The sequence below is a fragment of the Pristiophorus japonicus genome, chromosome 18, assembly GCF_044704955.1.
Source record: "Pristiophorus japonicus isolate sPriJap1 chromosome 18, sPriJap1.hap1, whole genome shotgun sequence".
NCBI classification, from domain to species: domain Eukaryota; kingdom Metazoa; phylum Chordata; class Chondrichthyes; family Pristiophoridae; genus Pristiophorus; species Pristiophorus japonicus.
In genome coordinates, this window is record NC_091994.1 from 88,370,793 (window position 1) to 88,386,809 (window position 16,017).

At 44.9% G+C, this 16,017-nt stretch overlaps 1 protein-coding gene across 3 annotated transcripts in view; it reads right to left on the bottom strand.

The window, feature by feature from the left end:
* Positions 1-6,447: 6,447 nt before the first annotated feature.
* Positions 6,448-16,017, bottom strand: part of plekhm2 (pleckstrin homology domain containing, family M (with RUN domain) member 2) — a 56,468-nt gene continuing 46,898 nt past the window's right edge. For all 3 annotated transcript variants that reach the window (XM_070860278.1, XM_070860280.1, XM_070860279.1), the window contains 4 exons: positions 14,150-14,309; positions 12,798-12,977; positions 10,569-10,679; positions 6,448-8,968 (listed from right to left, as the gene is read on the bottom strand). In XM_070860278.1, the coding sequence (XP_070716379.1) occupies positions 8,831-8,968; positions 10,569-10,679; positions 12,798-12,977; positions 14,150-14,309 (589 nt within the window). In that variant the 3' untranslated portion in view covers positions 6,448-8,830. The remainder of the gene's footprint in view (positions 8,969-10,568; positions 10,680-12,797; positions 12,978-14,149; positions 14,310-16,017) is intronic.

The following is a 16,017-nucleotide window of genomic DNA, read 5'->3' on the forward strand; positions in this document are numbered from 1 at the left end:
CTGCACCATCCAGTTACAGACAGTGGTATTTTCACCGCTTACAGGATTTTTGTATGTAAAGATTGGGGATGGAAATGGGCAGTAGTTCACACTACAGGAGTAAGTGTAGAAATTCACAGGATTTGTTGCAGAATGTCACTTCATAACAAACCACTAGTCCTAATGATAGGCCTAGGCCATATTTCTGTTATTAAAAAAAGTGCCCCAGAAACTTCCGTGTCAGAGTTAATTTGATTGTCAGTACATCAAGTCTAATGCATGGAGATTGTTTAATCTCTGAAAAAGAAAAAGAGCAGAACCAAACATTTTTCTGACTACACAAGACAAGAAAAAGGAGACCAATACCTTTTTATTAATCCCATTCTATTTACATAGTTATTATATACAATAAACACTGCATTTACATTGTGTAAACGCAAAACATGCATTGATGAGAATCATCAGTACTGGGGTTTCTAAAGGCTGCAACAACATTAATATACACGCCATTAGGTTAGAATACATTATACAAGTAGTGATATTTCTCCTTAAAAAACCTGTAGCATTATTTATGCCTCAACTAAGAATCAAGAGTTGTAACATTCATTAGTGATGTGTCAATAGACAATCAGCACTAGTCTCATCCAGTCTATTTCTGACAAACTTCACTACACACCAGTAATACAGCAACTGCAGGAAAACAAGTTGGAAAAATTAAAATCTGTAGAACAGCTGGAAAACGGAGCCATGTGAGCCTTGCTTGGCCAGTGCTTGCAGCCAATAATTGGTAAAATAAATATATATTGTTCACAATTGATTTTTTTTTTGGAGGGGGGGGGGGGGGGGGGGAGAAAAGAGAGGGTAGGGGCAATTTTGATATATTTATCTGTTCCAGTCAGAGAGATTAACCCAATCATTTCAATCAATTTCTATAAGAAAATGGTTAACTTATGATCAGGGCCACGGTTACGGTGACTGAATTTAAATGTTATTACTTAGAATTAGATTTTCAGATTTTTTTTGGGGGGGGGGGGGGATTACATTGTGATTCTCTACAATTTTGTGTAAAAAAAAAAAAAATCAATGGTTTTGATCACGACTTTAAATCAATCTTTCCCTGTCCTTCCCAGACTCGTTGATTCCATAGTGCAACATTTTCACACGGAGAAGACAGTGTTTCTCAAGTTACTGTAATTATACTGGGATTGATGACTCAGACTTTGAGGGGAATTTAGTAGCTACAACTCCCCACAATCCTACAGCTAAACCAGTAAGAATCTCAATATTTAAAGTTTCAGCAAATCCAGGATCATTCGATTGCTGATTTGAAGGAGGGATTAAAAAAAAATACAGATGTAGATAATGGATTGGATCCATGGCAGAGTTAAATAGTTTGTTTGATTAAATACAATGAGTAAATTTTCTATAACAATTGTTTTTTTTTGCTGTAAACTGAAGATTACATTGCACTCACCTGAAGGTATCACTATGTACCTTTCTTTTAGATTGCATTCTGAAGGATCCATTACCCAGGCAATGTAAAGTTTTAATTTCAACAAACTCAAGTCAGACACAAATGGAGAATTTGATAAGGACAATGGCAAAATATTTTAAATACTAGCTACACTGAAATATGAAGCCATATAGGTTCAACTTTGCAAGATTATGAACAGTCCCTGATCCAAACTTATAAAATACCCTCACATCAACTGATTAGCTGTGCACCTTAGCACAGAGCTACCATGAATAATGGTAACTATCCTGCTAATGAATCACAGTAATCAATAATCCAATGTGATCCCAACCAGAAACACTTGGGAACATGGTGACACCATCACTTCCTACAGGAAATCGACCACTCCCTTTTTGCAAAGCACTTGGAAATATTTTAACATTACTAGATTACCTTCATCTTCCCACTGTCTTTAAATAAAAAACCTTACTCTGTAATGCACTGATAATTCAACTTGTTTAACAGAACTACACAGTCCACATTGGTTGGTTGGATACTGTGGAGAATCAGTTAAATTCTGACCTCCAGATCTGAGTCACAAGAAAATCTTACAATGCAAATAAAATTAAATCTCATTAAAAAAATTAGGTGACGACTGGATTGCACATTTTACTCAATGAGCGCATTCAGCAACAAATGAACATGAGCCAAGTTGGTAGAGTGTTCATCATACACACACAAAATTACAACCAAGGCTGCACATGGACACTCCCAATGCTACAATGAAAAGCTTCACAGTGAAGGATTCGGCCAGCCTGCATTACATAAGTTTTTTTTACAAGGTGAAGAATCTTGTAAAGCAAAAGACTGGAAAAGACATTACAAATTCTCAAATACTGTACATTGCACAAGTAGTGGTTGGTTGTGTATGTATGGACAGAGTACAAACTGCACCCTTCATGACTATCTAACCCCAGCCCCATTGTAGATCTCAACCCAGCCACACAACCAGCCTTGTCCACAAGGATCCTAACCTGACTGCAGTCCCATGGGTATGCAAACCAACCCCAGACTTGGTGAACCTGGCACACTTTGGATCCAATATCAGTAACATTTTCCCTCTTATTTTTAGCTTTATAAAATAATTGCAGACTCCATTATGAGGTATGTGGTGCATTAATAAGACCAGTAATAGAATACTAGCCTCCTACCCTATTTATCAAGTTTCTTATCCAGGGGTCGCCACGCTTCAACAATTTGTGCCGTTCCCTCTTCCATTTTTATCTGCCAATCTTTCATCTCCCCTCCTAAAAGAAAAAAGGAGGAAAGAACTTCCATTTATGTCCTTAGCCTTAGGATGTCCCAAAAAGCTTCATGGCCAATAAAGTACTTTTTGAAGTGTAGTCACTGCTTTTATGCAGGCAAATACACAGCCAACTTGCACACAGTATGGTCCCACAAAACAGCAATGAGATAAATGACCAGTTAATTGGTTTTGGTGGCGTTTGTTAAGAATAAGCATTGTTCAGAACACCAGAAGTCTCTTGTTTTTCTTCGGAAAGTGTTATCCACCTAAACAGACATGTGGTTAGTGATTCAACATCTCATCAGAAAGACAGCACATCTTACAATGCAGCACTCCTTCAGTACTGCACTGTGATGTCCGTGTAGATGATGTTTTCAAGCCCTGGAGTAGGGCTTGAACCCATGACCTAAATCAGAAGTGAAAATGCTACCACTGCGCCAAGCTTAACGAAGGCATTAACTTGTTGCATCCAGTTCCAACGATACCAGTGTGGAGTCATGGCTGGGTATAGTTCCATGGATGCTGCATAGATTTATTGTCAGGTAGATTCCCATGGGTGCTGGTGTAGACTCGTTGCTGGGTACAGTTCTCTGGGCAGTGTTTATCCATTTCTGGGTACAACTGCATCGGCTGCGGCTGGCACCACACCCAAATAGACACGACAGTAAACACAAATAGGTCACTGGACTACAGCTCAGCCAGATTTTGTCTTCAACAGAGATCCGCACGTTTTCCAGCACTAATCAGGATCAATGTTCCCTCTAAGGTGCGCGGCTGTGCACCAAATCAGGAGGAGCCCTGAGGGAATCTAGTAATAAAACCTAAAAACATTGAGAAGCTGGGGTTTGCTAAAATTATAGCAAGTCCTGTATCCTGAATCAGACCCCAATCATATCAAGTATATGGCAAAAACAACCCCGCGCCACTGTCCCATCCTACTTTACTACTGTGTTCTTTTCTGATCACCAACGTCTTTCACTTCAATGAGTATGAAATGAACAGCTAAAAGTAAACTATAGCAACAGATTCAAGTTCCCATCTGTTTGAAAAATATACCAACAAGAATTTAGAATGAGCATTTTTGCAACTCTGTCGTCAAATGCAACATTTACAAAAGACATTGACTATTACAGCAGGTCATATTTTGGTCTCAACCCATCCTTGTTGAGTTCCTGCAGTGTAAGATAGGGTTTACAAAGATGGTGCAATCCACAGTTCCTTAAAACAAGGCAACGAGTGGTGTTTAATTTTACAAACCATCTGTGTGATGCACAGATTCATTACTTGCATCAGAGGCTTACTGGAATGCTGTAATATTTCTGCACTTGCAGGCTTCTGGAAGACTTGGGGAAGTGTTAACATGCAACTCAACAGTCTGCAGCCCCTTCCATACCTCAAGTGTTGGTGCATTCAAAACTACAACTGTGACTAGTCTCCGTGGAACACATCCAGTTATCAATCCAAAAGTTTTTTTTGCCTTTACTCTAAATTGTATTGGGGCTATTATACTCAACACCCATTTGCTATTGCTCTGTGGTATTTGGTGATTAGCTGGTGTGTACATCATGACTTTGTCTTTAAAATATAAACACAGCATCAGATAGAAAAGGCAACCCACATCCACGCACTGCACAGTTCAAAACCCTGCACAATAGGACACAGCTCTGTTTGTCATGGCCAAAGAAGGTTTATTGGGGTGAACTGGATCTGATCATGTACTATCAGCAGGATGTCAGTAAACTGTTAAGGTGGGTGTTGTAGTTTTTGTGCTGTGAATGGTGCACACCATCCAACAGTACAATTCTACATTCTGCCCTTCCAGACCTGGGGAGTGGCTGCAGAAAATGTTGAACTGTATAACACTAGCATGATGTACTGGTGGTCGTCAGTGGGAATAAGTTACGGTGATTAATTAATGGCGTTACACAAGAACAAATAGATACAATGAGGAAAGTCATTTAACCTATCCTACTTGTACATCCAAAAAAAACAGTCCCTCCATCACACAATCCAGGGATTTGCCCCTGCTATTCTACCCAGATGACCATTCCACATGTTCATGCATATTGGCTGAAGTGCTTGCATTTTAAATAACTCTGTTTTTGTTTAAAGGTAACCCAGCACTGTGCACTCCTTAGGATCTCTGATATTAGGTTATGTCATTCCCTCCCCCTCCCTCAACCACAACATGCAACTCTGCACTTTTATGGGCAGAAAACAATGGGATTATAGCCTCTGCAGTTTTACTGTGGCTGATCAGAGTTTAATCAGATGACCTTTCAATACACCAATAAATCAATAATCAGGTTTGAACTGTTCTGCAAAAAGCATTACAAGAGTTAAATATTTCTCAATTATCTTCAGAAGGGATCTCATTAATGCTTCATTTACATATTGGGGGAGGGGAAAGACAGACAAAGTTTGGAGAGAGGATTTAGTAACTTTTAAAAAAATGACTACTAGTTTTCTCCCAATTCTCCTGTCCCAAAAGTGACTCATACTGGGGCACAGAGTCCGCGGGCACCGACTCTTGGGGCACAGAGTCCGCGGGCACCGACTCTTGGGGCACAGAGTCCGCGGGCACCGACTCTTGGGGCACAGAGTCCGCGGGCACCGACTCTTGGGGCACAGAGTCCGCGGGCACCGACTCTTGGGGCACAGAGTCCGCGGGCACCGACTCTTGGGGCACAGAGTCCGCGGGCACCGACTCTTGGGGCACAGAGTCCGCGGGCACCGACTCTTGGGGCACAGAGTCCGCGGGCACCGACTCTTGGGGCACAGAGTCCGCGGGCACCGACTCTTGGGGCACAGAGTCCGCGGGCACCGACTCTTGGGGCACAGAGTCCGCGGGCACCGACTCTTGGGGCACAGAGTCCGCGGGCACCGACTCTTGGGGCACAGAGTCCGCGGGCACCGACTCTTGGGGCACAGAGTCCGCGGGCACCGACTCTTGGGGCACAGAGTCCGCGGGCACCGACTCTTGGGGCACAGAGTCCGCGGGCACCGACTCTTGGGGCACAGAGTCCGCGGGCACCGACTCTTGGGGCACAGAGTCCGCGGGCACCGACTCTTGGGGCACAGAGTCCGCGGGCACCGACTCTTGGGGCACAGAGTCCGCGGGCACCGACTCTTGGGGCACAGAGTCCGCGGGCACCGACTCTTGGGGCACAGAGTCCGCGGGCACCGACTCTTGGGGCACAGAGTCCGCGGGCACCGACTCTTGGGGCACAGAGTCCGCGGGCACCGACTCTTGGGGCACAGAGTCCGCGGGCACCGACTCTTGGGGCACAGAGTCCGCGGGCACCGACTCTTGGGGCACAGAGTCCGCGGGCACCGACTCTTGGGGCACAGAGTCCGCGGGCACCGACTCTTGGGGCACAGAGTCCGCGGGCACCGACTCTTGGGGCACAGAGTCCGCGGGCACCGACTCTTGGGGCACAGAGTCCGCGGGCACCGACTCTTGGGGCACAGAGTCCGCGGGCACCGACTCTTGGGGCACAGAGTCCGCGGGCACCGACTCTTGGGGCACAGAGTCCGCGGGCACCGACTCTTGGGGCACAGAGTCCGCGGGCACCGACTCTTGGGGCACAGAGTCCGCGGGCACCGACTCTTGGGGCACAGAGTCCGCGGGCACCGACTCTTGGGGCACAGAGTCCGCGGGCACCGACTCTTGGGGCACAGAGTCCGCGGGCACCGACTCTTGGGGCACAGAGTCCGCGGGCACCGACTCTTGGGGCACAGAGTCCGCGGGCACCGACTCTTGGGGCACAGAGTCCGCGGGCACCGACTCTTGGGGCACAGAGTCCGCGGGCACCGACTCTTGGGGCACAGAGTCCGCGGGCACCGACTCTTGGGGCACAGAGTACAAGGATGCTGACTCTTGTTGGGGAATTAATTCCAAGGGCATGAGTTCTTGCTGGGGTACTGGTTCCATAGGAGCCAACTCTGACTAGGTATGATTGTATAGGCACCAGTAGCTCATTACGTGGTCAATCATAGGAGTTTAGTATTTGGGAATTGTTGTCATCAGGGGTGTGAAATATAATCCTGAACAACAGAGTAGATATACAGCTCAAACAGAAATCTGTATATTATTAGCATGTTGACACAGAGATGGGTTTCCACTAAACTACAAAACTCTCTTAACTGCCTAAACCACAAATAGCCCTTACAGATTGCACATTACTTCATTTCTCTCGAATCCAGGAACTACAAATTACAAGAGGAAAAATGGAGGCCATGGCCACATTCACTGCTGGGTTCACAGGAACGAGGAATCTTCAGGTAAGATGAAGAAGAGGTAGACTACACAAAGTTAATGCAACATTGGGATACTGCCACTAGGTGGGTGGTGGGGGGGTCAATGAATACTATACTGTAGTGTATTCAAAGCACATGCTAGAGACACCTAGTGGCAGTAAAAGAATATGAGAGCTTTATATGGTTATACTACATAGATAATAACTGACTGAGAACAGCACTGAGATTTGCTAGGTCAGCACAGAGGTGGTATTGAACCTGGACCTTCTGGTGTGTATGGCTTAGTGCTACACTAGTTGGTGCCATTGGGGAGCCTTCCAGGCATGCTGCTGTAAAGGTTACTGTCCTGAAAGATGGTTCTTGTAAACAGTAGTGCATGCTATTATGTCATTTGGATACTATTACACTGCCTACAATCTCAGCAGTGGAGCCACTTCCAGGTTAGAATTACAACTTTAGTTGACTGAACTGTTTAGGAAAATACACAAGATGTTGCTGGACAGAACTCTCAATTCATGAGAGGAGTAACAAACTGCAGCATCTACCTTGAGTTACAGATTAACAACCCATTAGCTTCCTGCAGTTTCTTACAAACAATTTTTCAGATATCTACTGGGAAAATCCAACTCCTTTCAATTGACTGAGAATTAAGGCGGCTTTCAGTTTGATGTTACCCAATGCCAAATCTGTCACGGTATGTCTAATATCTCATTGTAGATTTGCATTAAACAGCATCAGATAGAGTTATACACTGTGCTCTTAAAAGGAGAGGGTGCACAGTGGTTGCTTCACCAGATCTGAAGACAGGACTCTCAGTCCATAGAACCCCCATCATGAAAACTATCATGTGCAAAATTCTCCATCAACCAGGAAGGAGATCAGAAACTGGGCTATTATAGACACTGACCTCAGGGGTGCACACAATCTAAACGTATTTACAGATTAAACATGAAGTGCCATTGAAAAGTGGCTGATGTGCAGTCAGATCTAAATAGTATAACAATATTAATGAAAGCTTTGTCTATAAAAATTATTTTCTAAAGTTCTGGAAAGGCCCCATGCTCCATGTAGATGGTTATGTCAGATGCTAATACCCAGTACTTTTAGTTACTGACATCAGGGTCACAACTGCTTCTCCTGCAGGGACAAGCAAACAAACTCACTAAAACCTTCAGACAGACGTTGGACAAATGGAGCTCAAGGCTGGCGTTCAGATCCTGGGATGTAACAACATCGACAAGGTCACATTGCTCCATATTAGAAGCACAGGTGTGTCTCCAGCAGCGCAAGGCAGTGATTCAGAGAGAAGGGTTTCCCGCCTCCCTCGGTCTTCGTACACTATTCCTTTTACTCTCCCATGAGGAAAGACATCGGTTTTGTCCAATAGTCTCTTCATAAAAAACTATTTTTACAGGAGACATGTAGTTAGAACACAAGCTTGGAGGGATGGGAAATTCATTGAATATGTCTTAGTGGAGAAACAGTTGTATGAGAATGCAGATCTGGAATGGGGGAAGGGGATGGGGGGGTTGTGTCACACCTGTTACCTAGCTCAATAGGCAGGTTTTCATTCAAGATCTCTTCTGTTCGCCACCCTCCCCATCCAATTATTGACATTGTTGAGGCATTCCCAAGACATGGGTGGTCTTCTGGAGTTTGATGTTTTGTACATTTGGATTGGTGCCATTTCCTTTACACTCTTGTGTGCCAGTGTTCCTCCCTACACCTCCAGTAACATTGTGCATTCTGAGTCACACGCAATATCCAGACAGGCAGCAAGCAAGCGATGTCAGCAGCATTCTCGCACCATACGCCCAGGGTTCCCAAGGTGTTCAACACCACGGATCACGCTCGGCGCGTCCTCGGGATAGACTGTCGCTTCGCTGCCACATGGTCCGAATAAGCAAAACTGCATCGTCGCATTTCTTCTGAACGGAGGGGTCCTGAAGCGGTTTCTGAGGCAGATCCACCTGAACAGGAGAGTCAGCATAAGTCAGTCAGAGTACAGCATCTATATTAACGACTTAAAAGAAATGACCAAGTTTACTGACGATACAAAGATGGGAGGAAAAGCAATGTGAGGAGGACACAAAAAAATCTGCAAAAGGACAGACAGGCTAAGTGGGTGGGCAAAAATTTGGCAGGTGGAGTATAATGTTGGAAAGTGTGAGGTCATGCACTTCGGCAGAAAAAAATAAAAGAGCAAGTTATTATTTAAATGGAGAAAGATTGCAAAGTGCTGCAGTACAGTGGGACCTGGGGGTACTTGTGCATGAAACACAAAAGGATAGTATGCAGGTACAGAAAGTGATCAGGAAGGCCAATGGAATCTTGGCCTTTATTGCAAAGGGGATGGAGTATAAAAGCAGGGAAGTCTTGCTACAGCTATATTGGTGAGGCCACACCTGGAATACTGCGTGCAGCTTTGGTTTCCATATTTACGAAAGGATATACTTGGCTTTGGAGGCAGTTCAGAGAAGGTTCACTAGGTTGATTCCGGAGATGAGGGGGTTGACTTATGAGGAAAGGTTGAGTAGGTAGGGCCTCTACTCATTGGAATTCAGAAGAATGAGAGGTGATCTTATCGAAACATATAAGATTATGAGGGGGCTTGACAAGGTGGATGCAGAGGGGATGTTTCCACTGATAGGGAAGACTAGAACTAGGGGGCATGATCTTAGAATAAGGGGCCGCCCATTTAAAACAGAGATGAGGAGGAATTTCTTTGAGTGTTATAAATCTGTGGAATTTGCTGCCTCAGAGAGCTGTGGAAGCTGGGACATTGAATAAATTTAAGACAGAAAGAGACAGTTTCTTAAATGATAAGGGGATAAGGGGTTATGGGGAGCGGGCAGGGAAGTGGAGCTGAGTCCATGATCAGATCAACCATGATCTTATTGAATGGCAGAGCAGGCTCGAGGAGCAGTATGGCCTACTCCTGCTCCTATTTCTTATGTTATGTTATGTTCAAGATAAGATTTCCCCGACCCCTCCCCAATTTCTGATCTTGTACTCTTGGTGTTTTCTCAAACTGCGGTACAGTGCCATGGGCATGGGCTCCCCTCCAGTACTCTAGGTGTGGTCATTATTCACGAGTGAGTCTCAACAGGCTAGTCAACCATGAAGCATCACATCAAGTCTAATCCTGCCTTCATCCAAAGTCCATACATATGCACTTTACAGCAGGAGATATTAGAATAGCAATCATGAGCAGGAACCCTGGCCAACTTTTCCCACCCCAAACCCAGGAGGTGGGGGCGTTTGAGGCTAACTGAAGTGCCCCTACTGCTATCCTGGCAGAGATCAGACAACAACTCAATACAGTAAGACTGAATTGGAAACTTTCCTTATTTCTAATGGCTCAGTATCACACCACATAGTGCATTAATCTGCTGTCATCAGGGGAGCTCCAAGCAGATAGTTTAAAGTTGATGACCACAGACTGACGAGGAGCGATCACCTTTCTGATAAGAGAAGTGCAATGCCAAATGGGATGTTGCCATTTACACTGCGCACCACTGCTGACAGAAGATGCAGTTAGGTTAAGTACTCTGCACAGTTCCAGCTCACCTGGTAGATCTTCCTCCAAGCACCATTCAACGCAGCAAGAAAACGCTGCAGCTCCTCAGCACAACTGAAATAAAGGAACCAGGGAGGGGATTTCTGATCGTCAGACAGCTCCTGGAACACAATTTGAGAAACAATGGAATAAACGAGAATAAAGTGCAAGTAGGTAGCAATACAAGCAAGCCGTGATTAACTAGACTTTTAAAATATTTAATCTTGAGATAATACCAACAGTGGCAAGGGCACCATTCAAATCTATGAACAGGGTGAGGGCACGTGCGTCAGATCAGTTACAGAACACTCTCGATGAACGGGATTTTACACCCAGTTTATATTACAGCCCCCTTTTGGTATACACTCTCCCATTAAGCGGGTAAGTAGAATTAAGACACAGATCAGCCATGATCTAATTGAAAGACGGATTGTCCTACTTGTGTTCTTTCTCATGTTCCTGTCTATGGAGGCAAAGTACTGGCAGCAGAGCGAGATAGAAACATAGAAAATAGGTGCAGTAGGCCATTCGGCCCTTCGAGCCTGCACCGCCATTCAATAAGATCATGGCTGATCATTCACCTCAGTACCCCTTTCCTACTTTATCTCCATACCCCTTGATCCCTTTAGCTGCAAGGGCCATTATCTAACTCCCTTTTGAATATATCCAATGAACTGGCAACAACAACTCTCTGCAGCAGGGAATTCCACAGGTTAACAACTCAGTGAAGAAGTTTCTCCTCATCAGTCCTAAATGGCCTACCCCTTATCCTTAGACTGTGTCCCCTGGTTCTGGACTTTCCCAACATCGGGAACATTCTTCCCACATCTAACCTGTCCAGTCCTGTCAGAATCTTATACATTTCTATGAGATCCCCTCTCATCCTTCTAAACTCCAGTGTATAAAGGCCCAGTTGATCCAGTCTCTCCTCATATGTCAGTCCAGCCATCCCTGGAATCAGTCTGGTGAACCTTCGCTGCACTCCCTCAATAGCAAGAACATCCTTCCTCAGATTAGGAGACCAAAACTGAACACAATATTCCAGGTGAGGTCTCACCAAGGCCCAGTACAGCTAAATGTACACCAAGGACCCCCCACCGCCCCCCTAAATACAATGACTGGGGGAGGGGGGGGGGGAAAGGAGAGAGAAAGAGGAGAGAAAACGAGAGACTGGAGTGGGAGGAAGAGAGAGAGAGAGAGAGAGAGGGAGGGGGGGGGGGGGGGGCTGGGGGAAGGGGAAGAGATCAGCCATGATCTAATTGAGGGATGGATTGTTGCTGCTTTCCGCTGGGATTGCCTGTCAGTTCTGTTTGCAGACTGGCCAAGTCCTCAGTTGGCCTGTAAAGACCGTCAATGTCATTCATTGCTCACCTGTATATTCTTTCTCCTGACACACGCAGGCAAAATAGTAAAACTGCTCGAGTGCAATTTCTTTGTCATTATCGCTAATTCAGCGCAATCAAATGGCTCATTTAGCTGAACCTATTACACTGGCAGGGGCTCCTCGATATAATCAGTATTAAAAACAAACAACAGCGAGCATGAAGACATGATGCCTTCAAGCCCCAATGCACTGTACCATGGAGCAGGGTTGCCTGTAATTGCTTACATGGCAAGTTCTGATCATAACCACAGCAGAGTAGTGACCAGGCACTTCACATCTGGGAGGAAGGGAGAGTGATCTTGGACTGCACTCCCAGTGGCTGGTTACAGACAGGCACAGGCCAGGGGGCAAGTTGCATGCCCGCTTTCATGGCTCAGAGACCTTGAAAAAGGTTGAAATTATAGGACAACATTTATTAGTGTTTGATCTGGAGCACTAGGAAGGGAAATGTACAAAGCTGTAATTATCAGGATCTATGCATTGCAGCCAACTCAACCAACACAGGCTTTACAGCATCAACACCATGCAGACACAGCACTGAACTGCAGAGCTGGAGCAACAATCTCAAAACCTCGAATTCTGGATACAGTTTTCACTGAGTTTAAAGAAATGATTACCCACCCCCTCCAATCATTCCACTGTACTCTGAAGTAGGAGTCCCTCCCACTCTGGAGTTGGGGTCCCTTCCACCCCACTGTGCTCTAGATTAAAATTGCTCACTCCACACACTATACTGCAGAATAGGGATACCAGAGGACACCCATGGAACTGTAACCCAGCAACAGTGAGCACCTTCAGGAACAAAATTTGCGAACACAAAACATTTTCTAACAATGAAGTTAGTAAGTATACTCACCATCAGACAGTACTCCCTGCTGGGGCCGGTGGAGACACATCTGACACTCGTTAGCTCAGTGCTGCCCAATAATCGGAAGAAGCTGGTCTGAGAATCCTCATGGCATGTAAACACCATTCTGTCCGACACAACAAGGCAGCATGGGATGCATGGAGTGGGTGCAACACCTTGGGGAATTATCTGACAACACAACAGTTAATACACAAACAGCTAGGATAACAAATAAGGAACCCCTGAAGTCTTGTGGCTATTTTTAAACTCAACGGCAAGCAAAACAGCATCAGAATCAGGTTGTGAGTCTAGAATCAGCCAGCCAGTCCTCTCTACTACTCAAGGATCAAATTCGCCATGGATTCAGTCATGGCTGTTGGCACACATTCTCAGTGATATTCCTGAAGCCACAAATGACTTGTTAATTAATAATACAGAAACCATTCTCACTACAGCAGGTGCATACATGGGTTTGTGGGTACTTGAAAAGTATCGAGCTTTTAGAAAAGCCAATGACAGATAATGCCTAGTTATCTGCTACAGGGAATCAACTCCCTGGACAAAGCAGGAGGGACTAAAGAAATTGCACTGTGTGCTCAAAATTAAGTTGTGTACACAACTGCACAAGCAGTGAGCACAGGGGTTTCCAGACAGCAGTAGTGTGGAATTGCCATTTTATTCGCCAACTCCTAACTTGGAGTAGAGCGAATTTTCATATTAATTATGGACCTACCAGATCAGTGCATTAATTCCTTTCTGCAATTCTAGTGCAGCCTCAGCTGTTGACCAGCGCAAGACAGTCAAAACAAAGCACTTTATACTCTGCCACCATTTACTGCAGAGCAAAGGCTGATATAGACCACAGAAACGTTAAAAATCACTCATTCCAATCTGCACTGCTCCCCCAAAACCTCATTGAGAAAAGTATCTCTCAGGGAGACACTAACCCCCCCCCACCCCCGGCTGGGTTAGCAGATCTCAGCCAGCACAGCGACCAGAGATGTGGTTGTGATGACCCAGTCTAATATGCCAACAATCACTATCTGGGCTCACAATGAAGAATGGCCACATGGGCGAGATACTGGAGGGTGCCCAGTGTCGGTGGACCAAAGCTCAGCCTTCAGGAGAAAATTGGGGAGAAAGAAGAATCCCAATTAGCAGAAGGCATAGTCATTTTCAGGTAGAAATACAGTATCTAATGCAACCAGTTACAAAAGGCATCAAGACAGTGCTACAGAATGAAGCCCAAAGTAGGTGGAGTACAATAAAGGAAGGATGGAATAGCTTACCCTATTCAATCCCAGGAAAAGTATTTTGTGCATTATGTAACTGGGGTCTCACTGCAGCTCGAGCTCACTTACCCCTTTGGACACTGCCTGGCAGAGGTGCTGCATCCAGTCTGCCATCTCCTCCTCATTCTCAGCACTCAGTTCCAAAGCCAGGCGATCTGTCAGAATCACCTGGAATGTGTGGGGTCGCTCAGTTGTGCTCGACCTACGACAGCCTCCACATTGCTCTCCACTACAATATAAACAGCATGTGGTCCATCAGTCAGTCTGACTGTGCTAAAACAAGATCTAATAACTGGGATGAACAGAAGATTTGGACCATTATGAGATCTGGTTTATGCTACAGGGGTTTGGACTTCTTTCACCAATTGTCAAGATAGAAAATACACACAAATAAATTTGTTTCTGCAAGTCCAATAAATCTTTGTTTCTTGTTGGCTCTGTGGATTATGGTATGACCTGATGTGGTACCTGAGCCACAGACCAGAAGGTTCACATTCAATCCGGGGTCTGTGCAGAAATAGTTGCTCTCAGTTCACATGATCACAAGATAAAATCTAGATGGTTCATCCATCCAGAAAGATCCATCATGGTATCCAACTATTTCTTCAATGATTTCAGAGTTTTTGCCTCCACTGCTTTACCTGGAAGTCCATATCATATATGGATCACTCTCAAATCTGCCTTTTGCTAGTTTTAACCCAAGTCAGGAATTAGCACACATTAGTTTTCCTGATTCTCCTTTCCTATCTTATATACTTCAATAATGTCACGTCTCGGTCACCTCCTTTCAAAGCTGACAAGCCCATGTTTCTCTAATCTTTTCTCATAAGTTAGTCCTATTGACACCAGGGGTCAGCCTTGCAGCTGTTCTCTGCATTGCCTCCAGGGCTGGAATGTCTCTCGTGTCTCAGTGACAAAAGTGCAGTCTGAACAGAGCACTACAGCTGGAGTAGGGCATCCAACTGCTTTGGCTATATAATTCAGTATCCAATGGCTTTATTGGTTGCTATTCTGCAATGATTGGAGTACCACGTTAACTAGAAATTCTAGATCTCAACACCATTCATGAAGTGCTTATGTCACCTGTCTGTTTTTCCTATGCGCAGCACTTTACACGTGCCCATATTAAATGTTATCTGCCATTGTTCCATCCACTTACATTTATGATCTAACTAATTTAGTAGTTCCCAAACTGCTTCCTCAGATTCAGCTGCTCCCTCAGAGTTTAATAAACCTGCCACGGCCAGCTAACGGAGCCCAGACTGGGAACTGAAGTGGGGACCTTCCTGGTCTGCAAGTTCAGCAATTCATTATCTTAAAATCAGCTGACCCATTGGGGTAGCTCTCTCATTAACCCAAAGTCGGCACCCAACACAAAAAATGTCGCTCGAAGAGCTTAGATCTTGAGCAATATTGATCTTTGCTGCAGCATCTTAGTAAAGCTGGGAATTGGATTTCCTTTAGGAACACAAATAATCTATTCAGCCCCTCAAGCCTGTTCTGCCATTGTATCTGAACTCCATCTATCCGCCTTGGTTCCGTAATCCTGAATACCCTTGCCTCACAAAAATCTACAATCTCAGCTTTGAAATGTTCAATTAACCCCCAGCCTCAACAGCTTTTTGAGGGAGATTGTTCCAGATTTCCACTACCCTTTGTGTGAATAAGTGCTTTCAACCATCACCCCTGAACAGCCTAGTTCTAATTTTAAGTTTATGCCCCCTTGTTCTGGGCTATGAGAAAATAGTTTCTCTCTATCTACCCTATCAACTCCTTTAATCATCTTAAACACTTCAATTTAATCACCCCATAATCTTCTATATTCAATGGAATACAAGCCTAGTCTATGCAGCCTATCTTCATAACTTAACCCTTTTAGTCCAGGTACAATTCTGGTGAATTGGTGCGGCTCCCCCTTCAAGACCAATATATCCTTC